This window comes from Channa argus, chromosome 7, assembly GCF_033026475.1.
Source record: "Channa argus isolate prfri chromosome 7, Channa argus male v1.0, whole genome shotgun sequence".
NCBI classification, from domain to species: domain Eukaryota; kingdom Metazoa; phylum Chordata; class Actinopteri; order Anabantiformes; family Channidae; genus Channa; species Channa argus.
Genome location: NC_090203.1, coordinates 19,935,903 through 19,952,180, shown reverse-complemented (window position 1 = coordinate 19,952,180; position 16,278 = coordinate 19,935,903). Strand labels below are relative to the sequence as shown.

General features: G+C 39.1%; 1 protein-coding gene across 1 annotated transcript; it reads right to left on the bottom strand.

The window, feature by feature from the left end:
• Positions 1-1,783: 1,783 nt before the first annotated feature.
• On the bottom strand, positions 1,784-15,296 carry LOC137130399 (galanin receptor type 1-like). The gene is made up of 3 exons (XM_067510503.1): positions 13,594-15,296; positions 13,437-13,502; positions 1,784-6,138 (listed from the first exon to the last, which is right to left on the bottom strand). Exons 1-3 carry the CDS (start codon positions 14,266-14,268, stop codon positions 5,818-5,820), a joined length of 1,062 nt encoding a protein of 353 aa, XP_067366604.1. The 5' UTR covers positions 14,269-15,296; the 3' UTR covers positions 1,784-5,817.
• Positions 15,297-16,278: the final 982 nt, after the last annotated feature.

Here is a 16,278-nt window from a genome sequence, read left to right as displayed (position 1 = left end):
TGTCCTTTGGTGGACCATAATTGTCTTTCCCAAATTTTCCATTCAATCCATCGAAAGTGATGGACCGATGGACACAAACAATGCCTATAAATAGTATTTAATAATCATGGTCAATTATTTAGACATTTTTCATATCACAGTGAGTCTCTATAAAGTAATCTAATTACAAATATAGTTTCATTAGTTAAAAGGAGATTCCCTGAGTGTAGTGAATGTGTTTGAGTATCTACAAGGTCTGGATTCTGATGAATCAGAGTGGAAAAAATCTGCATCATAAAACCAAAAGAACACTCCAAGCTACTTCCCAAAATGGATATTAAAAAGCATAAGTCAGAGGATAGATAAAAGAAAAAAATATAAGTCACTTATACTCAATATTAACAGCATGTTCTTTCAGCTCACATGATGGGGGCATGTTTTATCATGCTGGCTTCTGTGAGGTTTTCTTAGTTTGTGGGTTCTTCAGATAAAATGTACTCTAGCACCTCAGTTAGGATTAAAAAGATCCACTAATAGGCTGCAGGCCTCAGGTGATACGCAATTTAAATTTCAGTTTTATTTTTAATTAGGAGAAGTCTTTTTTCACTTCCTTTTTTGTAAACATTTGCCCACGAAAGCCAAATTGGAATCCACAATTCAATTTTGCCATTCTACCATTCCCAGTTGACTGCTACTGTGACAGTGATGCCTAACAATAGCCACAAAATGTACTTTTTTTTTTTGTTTGTTTTATGTGAGCAGTCAAACAAAGCAGTGAATTATAGGAATCACACTAACATGCTAACCTTATGAAATGAAATAAACTTTAATTCATGGGGTTTCATCTCTATAATTCTGGGCAAATGTCAAAAGTAAAAGCAGTCATACCTCATGTTTCCCCTCGACCTGATTTTTCTTCTAACAACCAAACATTCCCTGTGTACCTGTGGATAGAACTGCTCTCAGTGATACATGTATCTCACCTGTCATTTACACAGTTGTTGCTTTGAAAAAGGCCCTTTCTTGCATGATATGTACAGCACAAGGCATCATGGAAAGACAGCTGTTTCTTTGGATCGCTTAGGGGTCACTGAGTTGATGCGATGCCAGGAAATGTACTCCACTAGGGTGTAATCACCAAAGCCAAACTCTGATAGGAAATCAACTGGTGGGAACTTACACTGCTATTTTCTTTTTTACAGCAACAGCCCATTGGCAGACAGTGAAGGAGATTGGAATACTTGTTTTCTTATCAGCGAGGTTACAGAAAAGCTCATTTTATACCAGTGAAGGTCTTAGTGTAACATGAGAAATATTTATTTGCAGATTTTTGTTTGTGAGGACACAGAGATTAAGCATAGAGAAAAATATATATATAAAAAGTAAATATTACAATTTGCGCTGCATAAAGACACATTCAAAAGCCTTGAAACATTTTACAAGGCCACCCAGAAAATGTCTGAAGTATACTTGACTTCAGACATTTTCTGGGTGGCATTTTAAAATTCTTTACCGACAGATCCACTATTGAATTAATACTGAAAACAATGGTAAAAACATCAGGACAACCTCAGTAAACATATAAAGCACAGAAAATCTATACATACAGTTTGTATCAACAGCATGCTGTGTGGCCTGACTTTCACATATTCTTTTCCATGTGATGACTCAGTACACACTAAAAACTCAAATAATGTTTTCAAAGTTGTCATGGCAAATATAAGATAGGTTTAAGATGAGCCCACAATTAACAGTGCCAATTTTTGTCCACGGAAAGATTTATTTTTATTAATAGTAATATACTAAAAACCTATTATTAATAACTTGTCTCTCAACCATTGTGCAGTTTCCTTCTATGTCATCAAAAGGAGCCAAGCATCCAACTCTGGGTGGGGCTACTGTAATCTGTTATTTGTTATTTGTATGTGGTCAGTACACATTGACCTAAATATTTTGCTTGGAATTTTTGAATTATTATGTCCTCTGACAGCATATCCAAGTCAACATCTTTTATCTCATCAATTCCTCTCACAGCCACTTATTTACACGTTGATGAATTATAAAAATAAGTCATAGAACTGTAACGATGGACCTAATATTCCTAAGAAAGTTTTAATTTTTCCTTCTTTAATATTATAGGATGCTGTGGTCAAGAAAAGTTCTCTCTCCTTTTGGAGTGGACCAGCATTTTTGTGTGGGATAGATGTAAGGCCATCACAAGCTAGAAATCTAATGTAAACATAAGATTTAATACAAATCTGCTACTGGCTCTCGTAGCCTAAATCTTCATAGCGATCCTGTCAGTACACTGATTATTATTGAAGAAGCTGCTTGAACGTTTCTAACCAAGAAGAAAAAACTCCAGTTTACATGATTCAATCATCGGACAACCAAACCTGGATGACTGAGCGCCCTCAGACCCATTGTCAGCGGCATTAACTCATTAACTTACAACATGCAAAATACTTGGCCACCATCCTATCACCGCAAGTTGGACACACTGATCACAAAATACAAAACTTTTAGGAGTTTGTATCTGTATTTTGCAGCCAGGTTCAGAGAGCTGAAACTGGGTGATAGCATGCAGTCCAGTGCAGTGAAGAGGGTTCAGAGCTTTTCATTGGAGAAACCAGCACAGGAGAAGCACTGCCTCAGGACCAGAATCAGCACTGTACCTACACCTAAAGGACAAAGGACACTCGTTTGAGGATGACTATGTACACATTTTGGAAAGAGAAAACTGATGGTATGAGAGACGAGTACGTGAAGCCATTTATGTTCACATGGAAAATCCTTGTCTCAACAGAGGAGGAGGCCTCAGGCACAACCTGTCTCCCATTTTTTATCCTGCCCTTTCATCCATCCCCGGGAAGATTAAGCCAACTTCAGACATCCACCACCCATCTTAGGGGTGTAGGGAGTTAGGTTCATAATTGTTACATTTTGATGACTCCACCCTGTTCCCACCTCCCACTTTATCGAGCCAATTCAGGCCAGGGTGGAACCAAGGCCTACTCTGGAGCATATAAGGGGCTTCCCCAGCCACTTTATTCAGACTGAAGAAGCTGCCGAGCAGCAACGTTTCTAACCAAGAAGAAAGAAGTCCAGTTGACATGATTCGAACCAAACCTGGATGACTGAGAATCTTCTCCCACTGATCATTATTGCTTTCTTTTATTGTGCTTATCATACTTTAAAAATATTTTTTAATGAATCCTACTATAAGCTTTTTATGCATTTGAATTTTTTTTAAATCTCCAACATATAATACTAAAATCCTAAAATGATAGCTAGCTTCCTGCAGAATCATCCAAAAGTATTCGTTTTTTTTTTTCGCCACAATAAAAATTTAGGATATAAACATTAAATACGCTATAAATATTATACATTAGTATTAACATTAAACTGAACATAATGTACTTTCTGTTTTTTTTGTTTGTGTCTTTAAATGTAATTGACTATATTGTTCAATTATGATGTATGAGTGTACTGTGTAATATCACTGAACTGCTACATACAGTATGACCAATTAAGCTTGAATTACAAATTATTGTTTTTATTGGCGTATCAGATGTTTTCCCCATGAATTCTTACTTACCCAGTAACGTCACTGTAGTAATTAATCAGTGTAAGTATAAGAAATACTCGTGTATTTGTGTAATTTTGTCAGTAGAATAAATCATACATGCATACAATTTACTGACACTGTCATTGGTGGCTCTTAATCTAAAGTGGATTACAGAAAATAATTGATTTTTCCTTTTGTTCATGTTCATTATATTTGTAATTTCAATTAAACAACACGTCTGTTGGGCTCCATGTCTGTTTCATTTGCCAGAGAACTTCCACTGATTCACATTCACATTGCTGTTCCCTCAGTCCTCTGGGTGCGAACAAGTGTCACCATCTGTACAGCAAACTCATCAAGTACACCTCCTCTGCTCACATGTGAGGTCCCTGCTGTCAGTGAGGATGAGAGTCTGCTGATTACGCTGATTAGATCCCCCTCTGTGGGTGAAGGTGGTTTTAATCAGGCAGCTGCAGCAAAAAACTGGTGCCTTACCCCAGGCTGAGAACACGGCTGTTGAAGCCTCTCGTAATCCAGACCTTTTGAGCAGCACTGCCAAAAGTGCAGAGATTTTAGCTTCGGAAAGCTTCTGAGCGAGGCTCGCTCTCCTAACCAATCAGTGAATGGCAGTTATTTCTGCTTTGGAGCACTCTCCTTTATTGTAATTTAATAATGACGACTGCTTGAAGCACTGGGCAGTGTACAGAGGAGCATAGCAGAGTTTAGCAAAGCGTAACAGAGCAGTGCAGAGCAGGGAGAGGAAAGGCAGGGAATCAAAACACTGCTACCACTATAGGTTAGGTGCATATTGTAGCTTAAAAATTTACATTTTTTTCATGTGAAGTGAAGAATGGATGAAATTCTTGCCAAGACTCCACAGCCTGTAATGATGCACGTGAAATAATGTGCAACGCTGTGAGTCGCAGCAAGAATTCTGATTCAATTTCAGCTGTCTAACACCATACTATCCACCAGCCTGTCTCAGTCCTACAGCACAGTGGTCCAAGCTGTCCATAAATCATAACAGCCAACAACAGAATGAGGCTTTCACAGGCATATGAGATCGTCAGCTTTTGTGTCCATAATATTTACAATAACATCTGTTTAAAATTCAGGCAACAATTATACAGAGTGCAACAACAGTGGTAGTTTATGGTAACCTCCACTCACGAGTGCTGGACAAGTTACATATTACAATATTATGGTTTCTTTACATAGGGCTGGTGTTCCTCTTAAAAACTCCAAAACTCTGTGCCCACACATTGCATCTTCCATAATCCACACATGTGGTAATTAAAAAAAAAAAAAAAGTTGTAGTACAGGTCCCAGCCTACAGTCTGGAGGTCGACCATCAATAGTGTCATTATGAACCTTTTATGTTAGACATGAAAAACATAGTATTAAAAAACATATGAAAACTAAGAAAATAAATTGGTATTGTTGAAAATATACAGCAGTAATGGCACTGTCAGGAAATTCTCAGCCTGAGCTTGTTAGTTATATCTGCATCACAGTCAAGTCAATCAAGTCAGTAATGTATAGTTAATAATTTAAAGTGTACACAAGCGTGGCTGAACACTTTACAGCAGGAAAACAAGGAAAGCAACATCAGCATTATCATAAAAACAACAAGAGACTAAATAAATAGCCAAAGTCTGTCTTTGTTGGCGTGTGGGTAGGTTTTCGGTGAATACAACAGCAAATCAGCCAACTGAGAATCACTGGGATTAATAAGTGTAATGCAGTTTCTGAATTTTGAAACATTAATCTCCTACTGTTTCCTCAAAAAGCAATCACAGTTTTACAAGATGTCTTAGTGGTGCCCAACACTGTTCATAGAGATGAGTGATGTTTTGCTGCACAGGTGACCATGGTCTGACTCAGTACAACACTGTATGCTTCTGTTGTCTGAAAGTAGAATTACTGTGTATTTGTGGTGTGTGGCCTTACTGTAAGATAGACTATGGAAATGAGCTCTACTTAAGAGAGAGGGTCATTTTCCTCCAATAAAAGAAGACATACAGGAAAGAGACAGATCAAAGAGCACAATCAGGTCTTGCATCCACAGTGGCTTTCAGTGGCTATTTCTCTTGTAGTCCCAGTGTAATGAACAGCGCTTTTGTGGAACAGTACGCCTGTAGCAATATTCAAGTAACCATGCTTACAGCGCCTACATTTGAAAAATCCACACACCCACTCATATCTTATGACTCTGTCGTTTTGACTTTACAGCATATTTAATTCTCATGTCACAACGCACACCTTATCAGTCAAACATTGGTGCAATTAGTCGAGGGTGGTGTGTCCGCTTTGCTGCGGATCTCCTTGATGTCATTGAGCGGGGATTCACTGGTACCCATCTGGCATTTAAACACCTGCTTGTAAGCCTTCCTGAAGTTCTCTGACAGAAAGGCATAGATGACTGGGTTGACAGATGAATTGCTGTACGCCAGGCAGTGGGCGGCCACCCGCAGCACGAAGGAGGCCTGGTTGAGCGGGAAAGTACCAAACTCCACCCAGAGGTGAACGACGTGGTGAGGGAGCCAGGAGAAACAGAACACCACCACCACCACCAGCACAGTCTGAGCTGTCTGAAATGCACAGATGAAGACAGAACAGAGCGAAGTGGGGGGAAGAGATTCAGTCAGTGCCCTTAGGTACAACAGTGACAACATTTACATGCTGTCCTCAGACGTAAGTGTTAGTCAGGATAAAAGAATAAAGAAGGATTTTTAGAGGTTAGTGCCTTGGAGAACCTCTGCCTGTTAATATTCTGCTCTTTCTCTGCTATTTGTTTGCTCTTTCTGTGCTATGATACATCAAACCTTCGCCATGTACTGTCCTCTACCATTTAAAGATTACTAAATTCACTGACATTTCACAGGAGTTTCCCATTGACAATCATAAAGAAACAGATACAGATCTTGCTACACTGCTACCTGTCTAAGGGAGGATATTATCAGGCAGGATAATATGTGAACATGTGACTAGACATCTCCAAAATCACTGGTCTTGTGAGGGGTTCCCAATATGCAGTGATATGAAAATCAAATTATGCTGAGTGCAGACACAGAGCTAAAACGCTTGGTTAAGAGTCAAACATCCATTTTTATTTCTCTGTTTTGACTGCTCCAAATGTTCCTCATTGGCTAAAAACTTTATAATTTTACTCCGCTACTCACTAGGGAGTTATACCACATTTTTTTGCTTTGTTTTTAGCAAAGTCATTTTCTGCAGAGCTACATATTAGGCCTATAAAGTGTCTTACTGCACTTCTTGAAGCTATACACATAATTGACAGCTCACATGTTGTGTCTTTTAGCTGCCACCTAATTAGGCCAGAAAACCCTTGAGAAGCATTTTGTACACATTCTGAGTCATAAAGTGAAATACATCTGACAGTGCAGTGATAATAGATATATGCTGATCCTAGTAGTTTTACGTTTTTTCACACACTCCTTTTTAAAAAAAAAAACCCGTCATCCAAAAAGATGTTCACCAGAATCTGATAACTTAATGTGACAATTTTTGCAAAACAAATTTGTCCAGAAAAAGGGAAATGATGGATGTTACTTCAGGCAAGATTACAGCCAAGGCTACACTTTCAAATTCAATTACATGCTGCCTGATCAGCTGAGCCCCTCCACACGGTAAACTCTCAATAAACAGTTTTGTACGAACTAAAAATAAATATCTATTTTTTTTTTAAAAGCTAATTCAACTTCTAGTTTATATCGTCAGAACTTATAAAATGGGAGTTCTGGTGTAAAAACTCATGCCAACTCATTGTGCGGAACAGGCTCTGCTGTGGTGACCCCTGAAGGCTACCTAGCCCCATACACCTATTTGATAATCAATTTATTATTCACTGGGAGAAGTGTAAGATGAGCATATGTATATCTATGTTTCACCCAACTAACAAATCTAAATCAACCACACTAATAACACAGAACCAACAATATTCACTCAAGATACTGCTGAGAAGAACAAATTACATTTTTTTGACTTACATAAACTTAAAAGGCAGCCATTAGACTGACATTTTACAGTGCACTGTCTATCTAGGCAGCAAGTGAATCTATTCCAGAACTAACAAGCTCCCATCAGCCCGAAGAGCCTGAAAAGAATTAGAACTGATCCTTTTTCTTTACTTTGTTAAAGGAAAATCAACAGCTAAATGAAACATTTCAAATGCTCACACAGCTGATGTTACGTGTAAAGTGATGTACAGTATCAAGGACATCGTTAATGTGTTTCAGAGTTGATTTATTCTATATGTAGTATAATCTAGATAATAATAATTATATTCCCCCAAAAAGGAAAACATTCCGAAGTAATATGAAAGGTAGTTAGTTTGGTAGCACAAATAACTAAAAAAAAAACTAGAGAACCAGAAAACTAGACTTCGGCAAATGATGTGATCTTGTGGATGACTGGAAAATCATTTAGATGGTAAGAAAAACCCTGCAGGAACATACACAAAGGAAAGAATGTCTCCAGGATGTAGGAGCACATTGACCATAACCTCAGCACAAGATGCTTCTTATTACTGGTAATGCTCAAAAACAGAAAGACTAGACCGCAGTAAAAATCCAAATTATTTTTAATTATTTTATCCGAAACTGCTCTATTAACTGATTACACAAAAACCTGCCTCTATTGCATTTATGGAAAGAGGAAAGGCAACAGTGTAGCACCTTATCTGTCAGTCGGTTTTTTGCTTGTACAGGTAAAGACAAAAAGCTCACTGGTGTTTATTGATGATTCCACTGTGTGACAGGATGCGTACAGAGGTGTACGGGAACATTTTGTGTACTCAGATTCAGCTGTTTTTTTTTTTTGTTTTCTTTTCTGGGCTTCAACTTAACTGTTTGCCACAGTGTCAGACCTCTTTTCAGCAGTTGTAGCGACAGTACTGTCTAATAAACCATATGCAAACTCACACGCATGATTGATAGTGACGAAAGCAATCAGCCAGTAAACACACCTAAAGAGCCAGCTTTTTCCACAAGGACCAAAAAAAGATCTGAAAGGAGACTGTTGGACCAATTGGTAACAAATTAGTAGGCTACTTATGCTACTGTGTGCTCTGCATGTGTGAATAGGTGGGAATGTTCTGGACTGTCTAGCGTTACTGATCATTATTTACAATAAATGTGTAATGAATCTGCACCTCATTGATCATATCAGAGATAAATGCCACTGACTGGATCGTATCCAATTTGAAATGAAAGGTCAATATTGGCCTGCAATACCAGCCCAACCCATAATATAGGAGCATGTGCAAACACCGCTCACACACACATACACCCACACACACCCATCCACACACACACACACACACCCACACAGTAGCCAGGGAAAAGTTCCCACAGCTTTTGTGACACTGTATGTAAATGTTCTTTGCTTGTATAACCTCCAGAATACATACATGAATATCTTCACCTCAATTCCCCTGAGAGCCTTCAGTCAAGCTGTTAATAACAGCAGCATCACCAGCACAGGAAGAAAAAGAATCGCATGCCTTCAAATCACTGCTCTCCAGCCAAGTGTACTTGTAACCCTATCTTGTCAAAAACGGTTAGCTGGTCACAAAAATGATTTAAGGCGTTTGAAAAAGCTGCCTCATTTCGGATATTGGGAGATTAAAGTTATCTTAAAACGTATCTTTATCCCAACAAGAATTTGATTATCTGTCTCAGTATCTTAATACTGTAGAATATGACCTACTGCATATTATACCAGCATTCAAACATTAATGTCAACATAAACCAAGCCTCAATCCTCGTTTCCCCTCTTGGACATCAGCAGTTTTTAGATTGTTACTTTGTTTTATCAACTTACAAACATAGTGTTTGCTGATGTTTGTGACTGGTAAAGATTAGATCACTTTTCATGAACAATTTATGCAGAACACCTGGAAATTGCAAACGTTGCAGTTACTTTTTCTTGCGACTGTAGTTTCTTCTAGTGACACTCAAATAAACATAAATAAACAACTAAACATCGATAAACTATAAGCAGTGTAGTGTCTGAAGTGTTCGCCACCCCTCATTGAAACAATTTCACAATGACTAAGCCAAATCTTCAGTTAATAATTACCCAAACATCTGTTTGCTCCGTCTGGATGTCTGGCTCAGTCACAACATTAAGTGACAACTCATCATCCTCCCCTACTTGTTACTATGTTTTTAATCTATGACTTCACATTAAGAAATGATTAGATTTTTAAAATGAAAGAATATACAACATTTGACATAAAAAAAAATAAAACAACCACAAATGGGTAAACATATTTATTTGCACTTGCTGTTTAACCCACATTGCAAACTAGCTGTTCTGTAATTACGAGTTACGTTTCTCGTCTCTAATTTTTTTTCTTTGGTGAATGCGATGCTTCGCTGTATTCCTTAGTACTTATTTTCATGGGGTTACATGCTGCATCCATATTATTAAATCCCGCAATTCATTTTCTATCGAAGTTCAAGTCAGGTGATGGACGGCACCTCTAGAATCTTTCAGGTCTACTTCTGTAACCAAGTCTTGGTGGACTATGAAGTGGGCTTGGGATCACTGTCCTGTTGAAAGGTCCAACTTGATGTTTTCTCCTATAATGTCCTGACACTTTAATGAATCTTACCTTCTATATGCTGCAGGTTTCCAGTGCCAGAGGACGCACAGCAGCCCCAGAGCATCACAGAGACACCAGCATGATTCACTGTAGGCTGCGTGTCCTTCTTCATTGTATGCTTCGTTCTTCTTCCTCGAGACAAAATGTTGATCCATAGGCCAGATAAGTTCCAGTTTTGTTTTGTTGCTCCACAGAACTGAATCCCAAAAAGTCTGTGGCTTCTTTATATGTGTTTGAGTATATAGGAGCTGACTTTGCTTGTGTTTTTTGGGTCAGTAGTGTCATACGTCTTGGAGTTCTGGCACAGGTATCTTCAGTGTTTAGTATGACTGAAACCTCTGCATGTTGCCACCGAGTCTTGCTCCAGATGAGGCATCTGTTTGCAGCCATCAATATCTTGCTTTTTCTGCCTTGTCCAGGTAGCGTAGCCACTGTTCTGTTAACTTTACACTTATAAATTGTGCTTCCAACTGTGCGTCTAGGAACAGTCAGTGCTGTTGCTATCTTTTGGTATAGTTTTTCTTGTTTGTGAAAGGCAATGATCTTTTCTCTTTGATCTCTTATCTTCTCCTAACGAGTTTTAACTCGTTTTCTTTAGCCATATTTCAAACATGCAATTAAACATAACAGTCAACAAACTCTGAGCCACTTCAGGATGTTTTCTATCTCACATTCCACAACTAAATACGCCCCTGCTTAGCTAATATCAGGTGTGCTTTGAACAAAACCTAATTTTCAATTTTATGACAAGAATATATGTGAACTGGAGCCCACTGCCCATGAGAAATGGGTCTGGCTGTGCATCACATTTGAGGCAGGTCATTACAGCAGAAAGGTGCTTTACTAAGTACTGGAGATGCTTGGCATAAATGGAATAAATTAAATCTACCGTTTTCCTTAAAATTTGCATTTTGTGTTGATTTCGGATGAACCAATTGTAACATTAGTTGTGTTCTTTCACTGAATGTTTTCACAATTTGCCAAATCACGTCATTTTCGATGCGAGTTAAATATATTTGAGTGCAACTGAAAATGAGTTTATCACGTCTTTGCACAAAGGCCTTCCAGAAAGATTAAATACAATTTACTGCTTTCAACTTTTCAGAGTATCTCATTTGACTGTGGGAGGCCCTGACTCTGTGTGGGTGATAAGAAGTGCGTCTAAATGTATTTCACAACAGCAGTGGGAGTATCCTTGCTCTTTCCAGCTGTCCCTGACATTATATTCCAAAGGCTGGGTGGTGGGCTGTGGAAACTAACAACAAAGCCACTGCAACTTACTTAATGGTCTCGTTCATTATCTATCTTTTACGGAACACAGCTCCTGCTTATGTGACATACCTGCTAATGCTTTGATAAAGAGACAAAGAGCCTTCAAAATTTAAACCGATCTTATTATTGATTGATACTAATAACCTATGTCATTGAATTATAGTTTTAATTTGAAATCATTTGAAATTTTGTAACATATGCTTTTTTTTTTCTTGCAAAGAGCCACTTGCCAACCAACCAATGGAGACATTAAGGAGTCAATACACGTGACAAAAAATAGTTCTATACATGTACTACATTTCCATTACATTCTCTAAACCATACAGTAATAAGAAAAAAACCCTTGGAAGAAAATGTATGTCAGTGTTCTTCATATTGGGGATGATGGTACAATATATATTCACAAGAACATCAATAGTATCAAACAAATTTGAAAGACATTTGTTTTTTCTATACAATGTGATCAAAGCAGGGCAGGTATTTCTAGCATTGCTTTCTACAGAAAATGTTAAATTATAGCTCAAGATTCTGGTGTAATTGTTGAAACTAAACAGCTAAGGTGCCATCAGCATCATTGGATGTCACAGGCCAGTGCAGCGGGTCACTGTGTGCTGCAGTTCACCAGACTGCAAGAGAACAGCCAGGTTGTGTTTTTACAGCATCTCAGTTAAAATGAGGAGAAAGCAGCCAGGGTGTTGAGTCACTGTGTGGGACAGAACAGGTGTCACGCCAGAATTTCTTTTCTGTTAACGTGTTTTGCCAGACATCCCCTCCAGCTTAGTTCTACACCTTTATTTTACTGACTAGGTCTATAAAGTTGGTGAGTAATAAACTAATTTGTCATTGTTGAAGTGGTTACTTTATTCAATATTAAAATGTGTGTGCTTAAAGTTCAAGACCAAGTAACCAGAGGTAATTTATGTATTGCAATGCAGTGTTTGCTGATCACTTATCATAAGGCCGTCAGTGTAACATTCCCTCTGTGCATTTTCCACCTTTCCACTGAACAGTGAGAGCTGTAAATCATCAGAATATCTCAATCTCTTGTTTTATCTTCCACAGTTTTAAACATTGTGCAATAAAGTACGTTCTGTGCACAGGGGAGTTGCACATCAAAGCACATTTTCATTTTCATCAGCCCGTCTTTTCACAGCTCATAAGACAGCTATCAGATCGTGCCGTGAACTGACCAGCTGTGATCAAGATCAATGGACAGAAAATCAGACAGAGCAGCAATCAAGGGGCAACAGCAGATAACTGGCTCTCCAGGTTGTTAAATGCCCTCCATCAAGAATAATGAGAGCTAGATGGAGGTTTGATTGCTACACTGCTTTCTGGTCCTTTTGCTCAAGTGTTATGGTTAACAATAAGCATTGCATGATTAAAATTCATTGTTTTGACCCTAAGGAAAAAAAAAAAACAGAGAGGATGGAAATAGTTTTACCGGGACTATCTGATGTACTGGAAAAATATTATACTGTGTGACACAGATACCTGGAACCGCATTGAATAATGTGTGCAGGACTGTGGGTCAGGGTAAGATATCCTTCCTAAAAGCCAACAGCACTGACCTCAAACCATATGTCAGACGAAAAACATCTGCAGCTTAGTGAACCATGCATGAAATGCACAGATCCAGATGGATGGTATAACTCATGTGTGACGTTTACAGTATGTAAAAGCTGACAGCACTTACTATCATAATCATCATCACTAGCAACATAACAAATGAAGTAATAGTAGGGCAAGATTTAAATATTATTATCACTAGGTTGTTTTTACCAAATCAAACTTTTCACACTTACGTTTTTTTTCACACTTTTCACACGTGCTTTATTATTTCAGTCCTGCAAATTATTGCAATTTTGCACTGATTCAACTGGTATGGAGCCTTCAATCTTTCTGTTTACCAGTATTTATTCAGCAGTTGTAACTGGTTGCTATACCATACCCCAGAGCCCTCTGACAAACTGGCTGAATACATACCTTTTTCTTTGATGCCTCTGACTTTTTGGACATATTCCTTAGTTTTTTGTGTAAGTGATTTAAAACCTGCAAGCAAAGAAAAAGAGGTGAGCTTTCTTTTTCTAAGTTTAATCATTTCCATTATTTTTAAAGGAACCTTGGGATGATATTTTCTCACCTTTGCATAACAGAAGGAAATCAGCAGCAGAGGCAACACATAACCGAACACAAAGGTGCACACGACATAGACTCTCTTCTGGTTTTGATCTGGCCACACTTCCCAGCAAAATGTGTGGTTCTCTCCTCTGTGAAAAATGTTCTGGTAATACATGACAGGCGCTGCCATGGCCAGGGACAGCATCCAAATCACCACCACTCCAATGAAAGCGTGCCTCGCCACCCGGATAGAGGAGGACTTTCTGGAGTGCACGATGGCAATGTACCGGTCCACGGACATGGCAGACAGGGTGAAGATGCTCACCAGCATGGACACAGTGAAGAAATAGTGGATGAATTTGCAGATGAATGCGCCCAGGACCCACGTCGGCATCATGTAGATGGTGGACTGGAAGGGGATGCAGAAGAGCAGATAGGAGAGGTCTGCTATGCTCAGGTTTAGGATGAATATGTTGGTGGTGCTCCGTGGTTTCCCCGGTTTGCTCCTGGCCAGGACGGTGATAACCATGGAGTTGCCCAGGACACCGAGCGTAAAGATGAGCCCGAAAACCAGCAGCGTGATGAAATTATCCGTGCCGATCCCGAATAAAAGTTTCTGGTCTTCTTCTTCTGCTTCTTCTGCCAAGCTGATGTTCCACGGGTCCCCGAAGAGCCACGCAGAGTCTGATAAGTTCATGATTTCTTTTTGTCCCTTTGGATGAACTTAACACAAATTGGCCTGCTGTATGAGATGTCTCTGTCCCACTGTTGCTTCACGACTCGGGGCTTTTGTAACAGGGTCTTGTGGTCTGGTGCATCTCCATTATCGCTCCTTCAGAGGGTATTTTTGCACTCGTGTGTTTCGGCGAGTCCGCCTCTTTATAATGACACCTCACATCAGTAACATGAATAGTCAGCCTCCCAGAGCTGCCTGCCTCTATGTATAGTGGCCATGTCGCTGTGCGTATCGGCTCCTCTCTCTCCCTCCCTGCGCTCACCTGATGCGCACACCCACTCTCCAGCTCTCTGCGTCTGGACTTTTTCTCTCACATTATAACAGGGGATGGACTGTGCCATTCACGTCAGAACCCAGTGTGCCACCTCCCGAGACATGCTGAGAAAAATACCTATCTGGATACGTTTTGTTCTTTCTGAAGCCATTCCTGTACAATTTGGATACCAGAGGGCAGCCCCGTTTTCTCAGTCAGACTCAATTAGTTTTGACACACTGTGACTTGAGTGAAATGTGATTGTAATTATCTGCTTGCACTGTCAAAACTGCTGTATGTCACAAACAATCTCACTCGGAATGTATTGCTATGATTGCCTCATTTGAATGTCATTCTCTTCTGAAATGAAAAACAAAACAAGCTTTCTACAAATGTCAAAATGCTCAGTGTTCTGAATCCTCTGCTCATGTTGACTTAGCAACTCACACAAACCCACAAATAAGTCCTGTTTCCCCCAGATGTGTCTAAACCAAATCATTTCATTGCATTTCTGGGGAATCATACGCTGTGGAAAACTCCTCAGCAGTTTGCGACCAAAGGCCGTGCACACTGCACCCCCTCAAAATGAGCTTAGTAAAAGGTTGTTTGGAGACAGAATTGAAGGCCTTCAAATAAAAATGTCTTTTGGAAAACCACCTGAGATGAGCTTATGTCACAACAGTCTATCTGTGCTTCAGCCATAGCTTGAGTTTGATCAAATAGCCAGAAAAGCAGTAATCTGAGGTTTGTATATATATATATATATATATATATATATAGAGAGAGAGAGAGAGAGAGATAGATAGATAGATAGATAGATAGATAGATAGATAGATAGATAGATAGATAGATAGATAGATAGATAGATAGATAGATAGATAGAACAATAAGAAGGCCGTGAATCATGTTTGGCAATTTTGTTTGAAAATGGCTGAAATGCCTAATTGCCTAGGAAAATAATGGCTACTTGAATCAATGTTTTTTAGTCATCTAATCAATCAATCAACTAATCATTTCAGCTCTACTTTTTAGAAATCTGCTGTCTAGTATCAGGACAATGACGTCGGGAAAATGTTATTTCTAGACACGATGCTATGCAGTAAAGGATTGTGAACATAGTTCATGGAAAATGTAATATTTCTCTGATCTCTATTTTTTGGCCAATCTGCCGTTTCTAGCTGCTGGATGCTGCAGTATTTCCGAGTTAGCTGCTAACAATGTGCTTTTAGTTGCCAGGAAGTGTACAATGAGCTTTTGTTGCTACTTACACTAGTCTGCTACAACTAAAATCATTGCTGTAGGAGCAGTGAGGCTGAGCTAAAAGTTAGAGAGGCAGGTAGGACAGAAAATGAGACAAAAATCGCTTTAAGGCTCCATGAAAACCGAGGAGAGCTCTACCAATGCATAATTCTCTGCAGGATGACAACCTATCAGGCGACAGTAGCGGGCGGTCGACTGGGAACTGTCTGGGATTTGGAGCAGCAGTTCTGAGTGGCTGGGAGTGTTGTTTTTACAGTATCATCCATAACACCAAGTTTGCCTCGAGTAAGTTTGCGATGATGGAGGTGATAAATTCTGCATCAAATATCTTTTAGTGGCTATTGCTGCTCATTTTTCTTGCAACTGTTCATCGTCTTGTTTCAGAACAATCTTGAAATATAAAACTTTTGTGTAAAACACAATTGTTTGTGGACGATAATGATAAGGACTTTCTAAGC